This window comes from Phyllostomus discolor, chromosome 1 (assembly GCF_004126475.2).
Source record: "Phyllostomus discolor isolate MPI-MPIP mPhyDis1 chromosome 1, mPhyDis1.pri.v3, whole genome shotgun sequence".
Lineage (NCBI taxonomy): Eukaryota > Metazoa > Chordata > Mammalia > Chiroptera > Phyllostomidae > Phyllostomus > Phyllostomus discolor.
Window position 1 is genome coordinate 61,617,956 of NC_040903.2, and position 13,504 is coordinate 61,631,459.

Sequence of the window (13,504 nt, forward strand, 5' to 3'; positions counted from 1 at the left end):
AGTGGAATTGGAAGTGGCATCACGTTCATTTTCTGTCTCTGTCTCTTTCATACATGCACATATGCATGCAATGTTTCAGATTGATATTAACTTCATATTTCTAGAAAAAGTATAAAGATGCAGCAGAGAAGATGCTTTCTAACTATTCTACTGTGGCAGATACTCCTGAAATTCAGAGAATTAAGACAACTCAACAAAACATCAGTGCAGTGAGTAGACATTGTTTCCTTTCAGTTGCCTCCTTGAAATTTAATTTTATTTTTCCCTCATTGTCTAAGTTTTTGTTGCATTGCTTGAATGTCCTATCAAATGTATTATCTTTATGTCTTTAATGAGAACACAAAATGTTCTTTTAAGTTATAATGTATTATGATTGTTTTAGAATTACAAATTCAAGTTTTTCTTCTTTGGTACAAGCTACAGTTATTTTTAACTGAATTGTATTAAAATTTCACTTGGGAAAGAGGTCTTAATCTTCTACATGGATTTTAACTTGAGGATGAAAATAGTCATATGAAGTGATTTCCTTCTTAGTCATTGATTTTTTTGTATTGATAATATATCTAGGAATTTACTAGTTTTTAACCAATTCTTAAACTTTCATATTTTTTATTTTGAGCAGTAAGAACTATATCAGCACCATTAATTAAGAGATTGGGTCTATGTTTAATGGATATATGAATTTGAATTCTAAAATGATAAAAATTGACCATACAGCCATTTTTAGTGTAGAATTAGGTCATTTAGTACCTAAGCAAATGTCCCATCAACATATAAATTCTATTAAGTCTAATGACTTCTGGAATATTTTCTGCTTTCTAATAAGTTGACAAGCACAGATGCCAGACACATACCTCTAGGTTTTCATAGTCAGGCTGTACTAAGCAGTGGAGTCCAGTTGGAAGGCAGGGTCAGAGAAAAGGCTGTGTTTTGGCCCTTGTCTCCTGTGATTTCATGGTACATAGATTTCTGGCTTTTGGAGGAAAACATCTTCATGCTGCACTCCCCCAGCCCTGACTTGGGTCTTCTGGATTATGGTCTATCAAGAGAAGGATTTGTTCTGTCCTCATGGCTTTCTTAGAATTATTCTGTTTTTGTTTTTTTGTGTTTTTTTTTGTAGAGCATTTTTGTTTTTTGTTTTGCTTTGTGTTTGAAAGGGGTAGGTGTTGGTAGAGGTGGAGAAATGTGAGGAGGTTAACAAATAAAAGATGAGGAAAATACTGAATTATGTTGATGAAGGTAGAGCTAATATTTTCTTTGAAGAGAACAACAAGGGCATCTCTGTGTTTGGAGAATAACACCCTTAAAATTTCATGCTGTTTTTGAATTAAATGATAATTACTTAGTGAGCTTCTATAATATATACTTTGATTTTTCTCAATACCTAGGTCACGTTTATACTTGAAGAAAAAAACTCTAGTTTTCCAACTTATATTCTTAGAGTAAAAAATCTAGAGCCATATAAAATACCAAGCATGCCCTAGAACATGTGTAAGAGGGTTACTTGTAAGATTATGGCATATGAAACCAAAGTTGGACTTTCATTCTCATAATGGATTATTTAGTTGATTAGTGTCATTGGTACTCATAAATAGAAGCTGTATTCACATTACCCTAAGACCTGAGAAATTGTTTTTCTTTAATAAGAATTGAGTCTAGGGCTCAGATGCTAATAAGTGTATAGCTATTCTTTTCCTTCTCTTATAATAAAGCTGTTTAATAAGAAAGAAGTAGGAGCTGGCATAGCAGTAAAAGGTACTTCAGAGATTGAACGAGTGAAGAAAAATCAGGGGAATATTAGTTCAGTATGTTCTTTATGGCATTAATTATTCTTTCCAAAAGCAAATGTAAGTTAGATAAATATTTATCATTCTTTACTTTCTTTACTAAACTGGTTGCCTTTTTCTTTATTTTTCACTTTGTTGACATGTTATTTCATCAGATATCAAAGATTTAACTTTCAGAAGGAAAACTAGCCTTCTTCCCCTTGAACCCAACTCAGTGTAGAGCAGTGTTTCATCTTGCTAAATCACAGTGCACAGGAGATCGATCACTTTAACAGTACAGTCATGAAATCTAGGATTAGATTTTATTTTTTAAACAGAATTTACACTGCATTACATTTTTCAGAGAGAGGATAAATTTCACTAACTCTCCACAACTTGGAAGAAAGGAGTTTTATCCTGGAGAATGATTAAAGAACATTTATTTGGTGGCTTAAGAGAAGGCTTCAGAAGCCCCATTTATCTCTACTTCTTCCATCTTCTATCAAAAATATATGCACCTAACTCTTATTTGTAAATTAACTTACCTTCCAATTCCTTTTGAGCTGGGGGAAGGGTAGGAGAGGTGCTTAATGTTCTGGGTACAGGAACAGAATTGTCTGACACGGACAATGGATAATTGCTCTCCTTACCTCAATAGGTATTCTTCCAGGTATATTTAGTTTCTTATTGAGGAAATCAAAAGTGTCCTTTTCTTAAATCCCCTTTTTGACCTTCTGTCCACCTTTCACCCTTGGAGGCAGAGCCTTTCTTTAAGTAATCCAAGTAAAAAATTCCGTGATGCAGCTCATCTGTCAGGAACTCGGATAGTTACGTGGCGTTCATTTTGGAATATGAGCATATGCTGGCATTTGGGGAGAAAGAGCAGGAAAGGCAATCAATGCTATAGTAAAATGTACTTCAAAACAAATTTATAAAAACTATCTACAGAATACCAGTGCAATAAAATCTCCGTAGCTTGAGTGAAGCTATCTCCTGCGGAAAGCACAGGAAGAGTCTGATGAGGAGGGTGTGTGAATGTGCTGTGCTCCGCCGTGGCGAGAGCCTGTCTCAGGCAGCACTCAGGCCGGGAAGAAAAATTGGTTTGGCCGAGAAGTGTAAAATGTTTGTTTCTTTCACTTCCAAATGATAATATTAAAAATGTACCCATCAGTGTACTGGAATATAATGTTATAAATGTTCTGTAGCATGCAATTCTATTGCTTGCAGTGAAATGACTGTGCCATTTTGATCAGTGTAGAGTCATATGGAAAACAAAAATATTCATCTGTCATCATGTTTAACTTTTCACCTGCGGAAAATCACAGAGAGTACAGTTTATCATTTCTCCTCCCAGTGTCCCACTGCTCCTTCCAGCAAACAATAAATGCACAGCTCTGTGTTTCCATGAGGCTGGGCCATAAGCCCCTGCTTAGTATTCAAATGGAAAGTTGCCCTTTCAAGATTAGCTAGATCTGTCAAACCAAGATATGATTCTCTAACATTTAAAGATCTCGACATTTTCCACCTCCAGAGTACAAGCGTTTTAGCTATTAGCTTTGTCTAAGAACTGCCGTATCTTTGGATCTTATCGAGAGGTAGCCTGTTTCAGTGTCCTCTCAATTTAACTCTTTTGGATCCAGACTAAGACTGGCATTCTCACTCACATTAAATCCACAGTCACTGAGACACAGATGATATTTGAGATATTTAGGTACTGCTTTTTTTGACTCTCAGCCTAGATTTCAGCCTTAATCACTTTAAGGATTACCAAGTGATTTCTAAAATGTGTTTTGTAGATTTAAGTCTTTGGGAAATTTTAATATGTGCCTTTTAACTCTAGCTTGTGTTTTCACATATTAGTTTATATTTGTGTCCTTTCTCTTGAATCTGATTTTCCATGAATTTTAGACATATTAAAATAACACCTGCCATGATGGCATCACTAATCCTTTCCTAAGTTAAAGACCTGTTTCTTGTCCCATGCACAGTCCCAGCACTGTGTGCTGGTATTGCCTTCTGTTGAGTTGATTTGAAAGAGGAGCTTTTCAATGAATTGGAAGCCAGGATAGAGGCTGGCTTTCCTCAATGCGATTGTGTGGGTGGAAGACACTTCCTGACTTTCTGCCACTGGCTTTTCTCTGGTGATCAGGACACAGCAGCCTCTGCTTTTAGAACGTGTACCTCCAACTCCCTCTTTCTCTTCTTTTGTTGTGTTCACATATATTTTTTTCTTTATTTTGGGTTATTTGGAATCTCTCAGTTAAATAAGCAGTGTTTCCAAGACTCTGGAGCTAATACAATTTGACTTTTGCCTTTAAGTATATACATGGTAAATTTTAATTAATGTATTAATAAATAGAAACTGCATTTTGGATAGAAAATCATAAATTGTTATATTACTTAAGATAATTTCCAAGGACTTTTGTGCATCCGCCTAGTGATAAAATTTATTTTCATAAGCAACATTTGCTCACTTTAATTAAAAACTCCTACAATGATGGATAGGTGAATAGGTTTGGACTTACTCGCACTGTACAGAAAGGAATATTAAAAGTGTAAAGTAAAAATTTGTGTTCCTATGGAAGGAAAATTAATGTTGGAATTATAAAATTTCAATTATGCAATAGTTATAAATGAGGAACTCTTGACTTTTAAAAAATCTTGTGTTAAATAATACATTATATTTTTTACAAAATATGCAGGTGAAATACAAAGAAGAGATAAAACATGCAACAGCCATTTCTGATCCTCCAGAGCTAAAGCGAGTTAAAGAAAACCAGAAGAATATCAGCAATGTGTGATCACATTTCTCTAAGTATTGTTTTCTGTTTTACTGGCTAGCACCATACATGACACTTAGAAATGTGAAGTACCATTACAATGATAACCATTCAAGTGGGCCAGTTCTGGAAAGGTGGAGACAAGATTTCACACATCTTTATGTCCTCCATCACACCTAGCAGAATGCTTCATGTGTGTTTGTTTATTGAAAAAAAAATGTCATTGAGTTCCTACCGTGTTCTTGTTCTCAGGGTAATTAAAAGATAAGTGAAGCACACTGTAAGTTAGGGGCTGTGAATTTTCTCAAGGTCTCTAGGAGAAACAAACATAAGACTAAGTAAAAATTATGCACTGTTTAAGTGTTATAACAGTAACTAATGCTGGGTTTACTTTTTGGTACTTTATATGCAATATCTCATTTAATAATAAGTAATAATTCCTCTTGCAAAGTGTGGAAATGCAGAGAAGGAAGGCTGTGTCAGTGGGAGAGAGGAAAACTCTTGGAGAAAGAGTGACATTTGAGTTAGACCTTGAAGAATTAATAAGGGTTTAGGGTGGGCTTTGTGGGGAAAGGCCATCCTGGCAGAGCAAATGAATATATTCAGGATTCAAGGCTTGTTCAAGGAGGGAAAGGAAGGTCTAGTGTGGTGGGTACTTGGGGTGAAGGGTGGCATGAGATGGCAGTTGAGAGAGAAGTGGTCCAGGTCATAAGGGGGCAGTTGGGAGTCCCACAGTATCCCTTAAATGTGTTTCATACATAGATATGGTTAAGTGGCCCACCCATTATTGGACCTCAACTTTGTGACTGAGTTGTCTTAGTGTGTCCCCAATTTATCATAGAAACATAAGACTCCCTTAAAAAGAACTTAATTAGAAAATAGTAGCTAGTTAATTAAATGAAAACTAATAGTATAAATCACAGCACAGTGGTATCTGGCATGACATACAGGTAAGATTGTATAAATTGAGGGAATTTAGATAATGCTGGAATAACAAGGAAGAATGTGGATCTTGGGCTGTAGGTTCAGTCCCAGCTCCAGACCTTACTTGTTCTATAACCTTCATAAGCCACCAAGCCCTCCAAACTTCCATTTCCTCATCCATAACACAGGGACTAACGTATGAAGTGAGATGTTGCCTGCAGAGCACTTAGCATATTTGTGAATGGATGAATACAAGATGTGGACAGTCTCCACATCAAACTTATGTCCTCAAACCTACTTCCACTAGAAATCAACCACAGTCATCTCCCTACATCAGTAGTCCTGTCCTATAGATTGTTTTTGTAATGAGTTCTACCGAGTCATCTCCTTGTGTGTTGCCATCTGTAAAGATTCTACTAGACCTTTTCTCAGTTCAACTCAGACAATGATCCCAGACCCAGAGTCTGTCTAAACTCTTGAACTACAGACCGTGGCACAAGGAAAGTCCCACATGGCAGAAGGGGCCTGCCTCTTTCTCGAGTATTTTCTAAGCTTATCAAATTTCTCTTCACTTGCACATTCATGGTTTAGAGTGGAATCTCAATTCCATTTTATCTATAGGCCTGGTGATTTCTTGGAAAAGAAATCCCTAATGCTAAATTTAAACTTAAAAAAAGCACTAAGACTGTCTCTGTGGAGTTCCTTATAATGGGATTTTAACCTCAAGTTTTACTTTTGCCTGTCAGAAATTCAGTGGACAGACATACCATTTTTTGTTCTGTGTTGGATGCTCATTTACTTCCTGAGATATTGTACAATTGTTGGGAAAACTGACCAAAAGTGATGGGTCTGATCCCCCGGCTAAGAAAGCCGCTCTATGCAGTAGGTCAGGAAAACCTCCATACTGTGAGATCGCTATACAGTCCCAATGAAGATCCTAACTAATGAACGCTCCAGCACGTGCACTTCCTGCCACCTGTTCTGGGATGTGGGTACCCATTTCCACCCCACAGTCACACAGTGTCTTGCACCTTGTTTCCCAGTTCCAGTACAAAGAGCAGTGCTACCGGGCCACACCCATGAGCATGACCCCGGAGATAGAAAGAGTGAGGAGGAACCAGGAGCAGCTGAGTACGGCAAGTTGTTTCTGTTTTCTCATATTTTATTAAATGTCACCTATTTTTTATTCTTCACAATGCTCTCTGAATTCCTTTGAATCCTCTGCAGAGAGGATGGTCCTTTTCACAGCAGCAGGTGGAAGGGCATGAACTGTGTGTGGCCCTCCCGTGTGAGTACAGGAGACTTGGAACTATCTTGCTATAATTTAGCCATGTTTGTTTATTTAAAAAAATCTGCACTAAGCACACCAATGTGCCAGACATTATCCTGGTTACTGGTACACAAAGATGGAAAAGACCCAGTTCCTGTCTTTGTGAACCTTGTAATTTAGCTGGTAAATCTCTAAAATGATATCTAGGCCAGGGCCCGGAGAGTCACAGGTCTGTTGTCAACCAAGACAAAAATGATCATTTGGAATAGGTTGAAAAAAGACCTGGCTTAATTGGAGTTCTAAGGCGTAGTGTCAGAGCAGGGAATTTTATAAATAAAATGGAGAACTTGATTATTCAGTAATCCATTGTGAATAAAGCAATGATAATTAACAATCATGTGGTACCTCTACTATGGACCCCATGCTACATGCCTTATCTGAACCCATGAGGTCTGTACAATGTTTTCTCTGGTTTGCATCTGTGGGAAGCTGAGTCTTCTCATTCTCTGAGGTCAGAGAATGTGGCAGGGACCCACAATTAATAAGGGCAGAGCTGGGATTTGAATCCAAGCTGCAATTCGAATTCCTGAATTTAGAAATCCTTTCAAAGGTGCTACCCTCAATAGTTATTTTTTTTTCTGTTTTTTTTTTATCCTCTTAATGGAATTTTTACCATAAAACCAATAGCCTTATTCTTCCAAATAGATAATTTTAAAAGACTTTAGAATTTGTGTGAGTTCTCCCAGGTGGAGGAGGAAATCAGGAAGAACACTGCTTTGTCCTTATAACATCCCTGGAGGATGGCGGGTATGGGGGAGATTTACCTTCCTTTTAAAAATCTTTCCGTTTCTTTGCCCTAATTTACTCATTTATTCAGTAGATATTTATTAAGCCCTTGATATATGCTAAGTATTCTGCTATCCATCAACTGTAAGTAAACCCATCTTAGCTTCAAACTCACCAAGATTCAGAATAATAAAAATAATAATAGGAGGAATGCAGAGGAGAGAGGGAGGAGGAGGAGACACAGGAAGGGGATGGAGAGGAGAAGGCTCCAGGATGGCAGGCACTCTTGCTCCTCCAGGCGCTGCCCAGACCTGTCAGCCAGGGCTGAACCCCCACAGGATAAGGAAACCTGAGTGGGTGCCATTACTCAAAGCTACATCTGTGACAACAGGACACTGCTGGAAACAGGTTCAGTGCTGCAATTACAACTCTGAACTCTGATGGCTCTGGCTGGAGGGGACCATCATTATCATCCTGAGCTGCTGCTGTGTTTACCACCACCGCTAAGCCAAGCACCCAAGCACCCAGGCACCACCTTTGGGCCCAGCAGTGGCCTGAAGTCAACCTGATTGCCTACCGGGAAGCCCACAATTACTCAGTGCTGCCATTTTCTTTCATGCCTTACAGCTATAGCAGCTGCTGCCTGTACAGTGTGGCCTTGTAGTTAGCAGTCCCCAGGGGCCAGTCCCACCAAGGGCTTCCAGGGGGCCCAGCACAAGCAGCAAGAGACCCCCAAGCATCATCGCTGACCCTGAGCCTTCCAACACCAACATGTCAGTCAACCTAGCAGCCAACAAAGCCCTTGGAATGGAGCCCAGTGGCTGTGTGGCTGGCCTGGGGGATCTGGCTGTGGGGCCTCACTGGACAAGGAGTCTGAATGTAAGGAGAAGCTGCTGAAAGATTGCAGCTGCAAATAGGGCAGTGCCCATCCCAACAGCAAGGAGAAGACACTCTGCAGACATTGCCACATTATGGGTGACTTCGGCATTGACGTGTGACTTGGGCATTGAGGGGCCACCACAACGATGACCTCAAAGAGTTCAACACACTTATTGATGATGCTCTGGATGGTATGCTGGACTTCTGTGACAGCTGCCATGTGTGGCCCCCTGGTGATGAGGAGGAAGGGCTCTGCGAGCCCTATGAGGAGCAGGCCCGAGGTCCTGCACACCTCACTTGCTGTGCCTGCTCACTCTTGTGCCTCCCCAGATGGTAATGGTGAACACCACCAATGAGCAGTACTCCCCAGACCCCCAAGCAGCAGCTCCCCCAGCTAGAACAGGCCCTGCCTGTACCTGAGAACTTGGAAAAGCAACAGGATAGGGAAGAAGTGAGAGAGAAGCATTAAGTGACTTTCAAAGAAAGTGGTACAGTTACTTGGTCCTTGTTTTTTTCTTTTTTTCCTCCTGCACTCCTGCATTTTCCTATATCTCCAGGTACAGTTTGGCATGTGGGTGCCTCTCCTATCCACAGAAGCACTGTTGTGGAGGGCTGAGCAGTTGGTTCTGGACTAACTCCTCCTACCCCACCCTTATCCCCTTTTTCACCTTTTCAAGTCATACCTCACTACCTGCTTGGGTTGGAGAGATGTGTATTTTAGAAGCCCCCAAAGAAGGGGCTGAGACTGTGCCTTGAGGTGACTCTTGGTGATAGAGTGGATTTTTGCTCTGGTGTTCATGTAGGAGAACTTTGCCGTGTCTCAGCCTGGGAGAGTCAGCAGGGCTTAGCCCTGGATGGAGAAGGAAGTCCGCAGAGACCCAGAGGTTGTTACCCGTCACTGCCAGGGTCCGCACAGCTGCACCTGGGCTAATCTATGGGAGGACGAGCTGACAGGCAGCTGTGCGGTAGATGGGTAGGGGCTTGTTGTGTTTCCAAATTCTGGGTGACGAGATCAAGGCATCACTGAGCATCCTTGAGGGGCCCTGCCCAGCAGGTTCTGGCTAGCCGCAGACTGGTTCAGGTGCATGAGATTGTACTGCTTTCTCTCTGGTTTTTCTTTTAAAAAAATAGAATAAAAAAGTAAGTTGAAAACAAGAACTTTGCCAGTAGGCAGGCAAGAATTCTGTTTAGAAAAGGGAAGTCTGAGGCTCTTTCCCAAGATGGCCCTCAAAGACCCTGGCTATGATGGAGCCAGGAGGAGGAGCTTTGTGCATTGGCTCAGGTGGGGGCTGTCCCTGGAATTTCTGTGGGTGCACAGGAAGCACTAAGCTGTGGCAGTGGGTAGAGGTGTAGCTTTCTGCATCTGTGCCCTTTGGTCTGTACCCGGGGTGACCAGGACCCCCGCAGCCCAAGCACACAGTCTGTGGGCCTTCATGTCTCACTGTTCTATATGAGCAAATGAGGAGGCCGTGGGCCCCGAGGAAGGGCAGCCCCATTGCCTGGCTCACACCCAGTGTTTTCTCTTGATTCTGAATAAGTTTTCCTCCTTTCTTTAAAAAACCCACTTGGAAAAAATGCCTTGGCTGTCTGTGGTTTTCATGCCCTGTCCCTCCCCCCACCCTCATGAGTGGGGAACTATGGTAGCAGCCTATGGAAAAAGTCTAAGTGGCCCAGGGACGGGGGTAAAGGCAGCCGGCCAGAGGGTCCTTATTACTGTATAGTTTGGCTTCAGATAACTAGTTGAGCTTTGATAGGAATAATCTGAATGGAGAAAGCAAACAGCCAAAACTAAGATTCCCTGCCCAGCCTTCTTCCTATGAAGAGTTTGGTTCTTTACCCACTCTAAAATGATGACATTCAGACTAGGCATTGACATTATAGTAAGAGAGGAAAAAATATATGTGTATAAAAAAATAGGCAAATCCAAGGCTGTGAGGTGGAGTGTCTGTGTTTGGGGTCAAAATCCATGTTGAACAAAGTGAAGTCCACATGCAACGACTTTTTGGAAAACCTGTGTGTGTCTGTTCATTGTGTGAGAAGCCCCAGCCCCACTTTCCTTTCCTGTGAGCATACTTTGAATGGCAGCCATCTGTTCATTAACCACACATTTGGAGCAAATATGGCTCTTTCAAGGTAATTTATTTCATGCACTTACTGTTTACTGAACAAATGTCTGACTCTACTTGGGTGTATTTGCCAGAGATACTGTCCTCAAAGTAGAGGTTTTGCTCTGCCCATCACTGCAGTTTGCACCTGGCTCCGTGGACACTCAGAGGCCTGTGTACCATTCCCTGTAAGTGGAAATGGGCTCTGAACCTGTCTGCCTCCCTGGCCGCTCTTGGCCCTTGGTATCAGTCCCCTGGAGTGCCCACAGCCACTCAGAACAGAAAGTGAAGGTTGAGCTTCAGACAGAAGTTTTATTAGATCTTTAAAGACAAATTTGGATTAGCTGTGGCCCAGATATCAGCCCTGCTCAGAATTGCCAGGAGGGTTGGGCAGACACCACAGGGCTCACCTCCCCTGCCAAGGTCCAGTGCATGCAGGGGAGCTGGTACGTAGTGAGAGTGAGCGGGAGTGCATCAGCAGCTCTCAGATGCCTTTCCTTCCACATTGATAAAAAGCCCAAACAACTCACTGGAGTGCCTCCAATGAGATCAAGTTTAACAAAACTAACCCCCCTTCAGTTAATTGATCAAGTGGGTGAATTCAGGCCCTCTCAAGTTTCCTTCCCTGCAGCATCCTACCCTAAAGGCAAGAGAAGAGGATAGTGGAACCCAGAAGCTGGGCTTGATTCCAGTAGCCACAGTGTGGCCCCTGCTCCAGGAGGCTACCTTGAGGGCAGAGACAGATGGAAATGGGGCGTTGAAGGACTAGTTAGGAGACCATGGAGGTTTGATCGAGCCTGGTTATCTAGGTGTGTTGAGAATAAAGGGGTTGGTGGAGGAGCTGTGCTTCAGCCAGTGATTTGCAAATGCTAACACATTCCTATGTGAGGCACGTCACCATTTGTCAGTTATTGTGAATATGTGGATTTTAAGTAATAAGATTTCGTGGATCAGACTTTTCTGGGCTGTTGCAGTGATGCATTTCCTGTGCTGTGATTCTTCTGAAGACAGCGTGGCTCTAACCACTATGAGAAGCCCAAATAAAAACTATCTCAAAAATTCAAAAAAAAATGAGAAAACAGAGTATCAAATAAGGAAATATCATATGTAAAAGTGCAACTGGGCCTTTTGCTGTTAGAATTACCTATCCTGTACCTGTAAAAGTGAGTGGGCTTTGACTGACTCTTGGAGAATGAGACTTACCAGTTCCTGAGAATTTTTAAAAACAATTTAATTATTTGAAAATTATAGTTGACAAGAAGTACTATATTGGTTCCTGGTGTACATATAGTGATCTGACATTTATGTATTGCACCTTACGAAGTAATCACTACAAAAAGTCTGACAACCATCTGTCATCATACATAGTGATTACAATATTATTGGCTGACTACACTCCCTCTGCTGTACTTTACATTCCCATGGCTACCTTGTACTTGACAGTAGGACTTCTTAATCCCTTCACCTTTTTTTGTTGCCCAGCCCCCTGTATCCCCTCCTCTTTAGTTTTTTTTTTTTTTTTTTTTTAAGATTGAAACCCTAGGGTCAGAGAGTCAGTGTCTTTCCCAGGTTGCCATGGTGACCTCCCTGTAGTCTTCTTATAATGACTCCATTCTGATGTTTCCCCCTTATATTTCCATTACTTTTAGTCCCAGAATTTCTGCAGTTAGTTTTGATATTGAACAGCAGAGTATTTACTGAGAACTCATTTTCAAGAAACACAAACAACACTTGTGCTTGCTAAGGCAGACGACTCAGAATCCAGTAGTAGATGTGAACAGGAAGGTTAATGCGTATCTACTGTGGAAAAGCTGTGTAAAAAGATAAGGTTCATTTGAGGCTCATCCTTTATATTGTTTGGGTGGAGACCATTGTGCTATCCATTAAAATTCTTATTTGTCTTCCACAGGTAAAGTACAAAGGAGAGATTAAGCAGGCCACCGCAATTTCGGATCCACCAGAGCTGAAGAGAGTTAAAGAGAACCAGAGGAACATCAGCAATGTGTGATCTTAGCAACTTCCTTCTAATGACAGCAAACATAGTGTTGACGTGTCAATGAGTGGATAATGTTTACAAATGTTCATGACCTGGAGTTGATACTGATTTCTGCTTTCAACTGACTGTCAGTTTATTGGAAAAGTTTCCGGGTCTTGTGTCTTATGAGTGTAGCCAGGCATTCTCCCCACAGAGTTCCCAGGACATGCCAGGATGATTTCTGTCTGTGGGTTATTGTGCGACTCTCTTATCGAGTCTTCCTGTGCATGGCTGCTGTGATTCCTCAGAGGGACTCAGGGTAGCTCCTGGCATCGTGGCCCTGCAAATCAGCTTTCCCACTCCCTTTCCTTCCTGCGCCTGTTCTTTCCTAGCCCACTCCCAGCAATTAGCTTTATTTTTGGACGATGTTTGGGGAGAAATTGTAAAGTGTGCATAGCTAAATAGATGACATGAAACAGGCCCATGTTAGGGGCACTTGCAGGGGCTGTCAGCTTTGACTCAGACACTCATCCCAGCCTGCTCTCATTCCCTTCTGTTTATGCAGTCCGCAGACGTGGTTCACTGAGAGAATCCTTTTCTGAAATCATTAACATATAGATAAGGTTCTTTCGAGGAGGAAATTTGGGAATCTATTAGGTTCAAAGGAACTTCATATTCTTTAAATGTTTCAAGTTATTTGACTAGATTATAAAGCAAAGGCAGCTTATTGTTTGTACTTTTCCTAACAACTATATTTTGGAGAAGTAGATGCTCGTCTTTTCCTATGATATTTAGAGTCACACTTGACGTGACTCCATTACTCTCAAAAAGGAACATGGTCATTGAAAAGGAGGAACACAATAGTGGGAAGCAGGCTGGCCTTTTTATGCATGACATGCCACTCACTTAAGGAAACCACTCAAAGAGTTCTGCCACAGTTAATTACTAAGAAGCCACAACAGCATAGTACTATTCTGTATGGGTAGGGACACCTGTAAGTATATCAGTGAAAATATGTA

The 13,504-nt window shown here is 41.3% G+C and overlaps 1 protein-coding gene and 1 pseudogene across 3 annotated transcripts in view; both read left to right on the plus strand.

Annotated features, from left to right (window-relative positions):
- The window catches only part of NEBL (nebulette), a 341,865-nt gene that overhangs the window by 291,804 nt on the left and 36,557 nt on the right, over positions 1 to 13,504 (plus strand). The window contains exons 19-23 of one of the 3 annotated variants that reach the window (XM_028506854.2): positions 105 to 209; positions 1,713 to 1,805; positions 4,469 to 4,561; positions 6,514 to 6,606; positions 12,420 to 12,512. The exons of the other annotated variants lie outside the window; for them this stretch is intronic. Of the exons in view, the coding sequence (XP_028362655.1) occupies positions 105 to 209; positions 1,713 to 1,805; positions 4,469 to 4,561; positions 6,514 to 6,606; positions 12,420 to 12,512 (477 nt within the window). The remainder of the gene's footprint in view (positions 1 to 104; positions 210 to 1,712; positions 1,806 to 4,468; positions 4,562 to 6,513; positions 6,607 to 12,419; positions 12,513 to 13,504) is intronic. 3 annotated transcript variants of the gene reach the window in all.
- On the plus strand, positions 6,614 to 11,571 carry LOC118500122 (annotated as a pseudogene).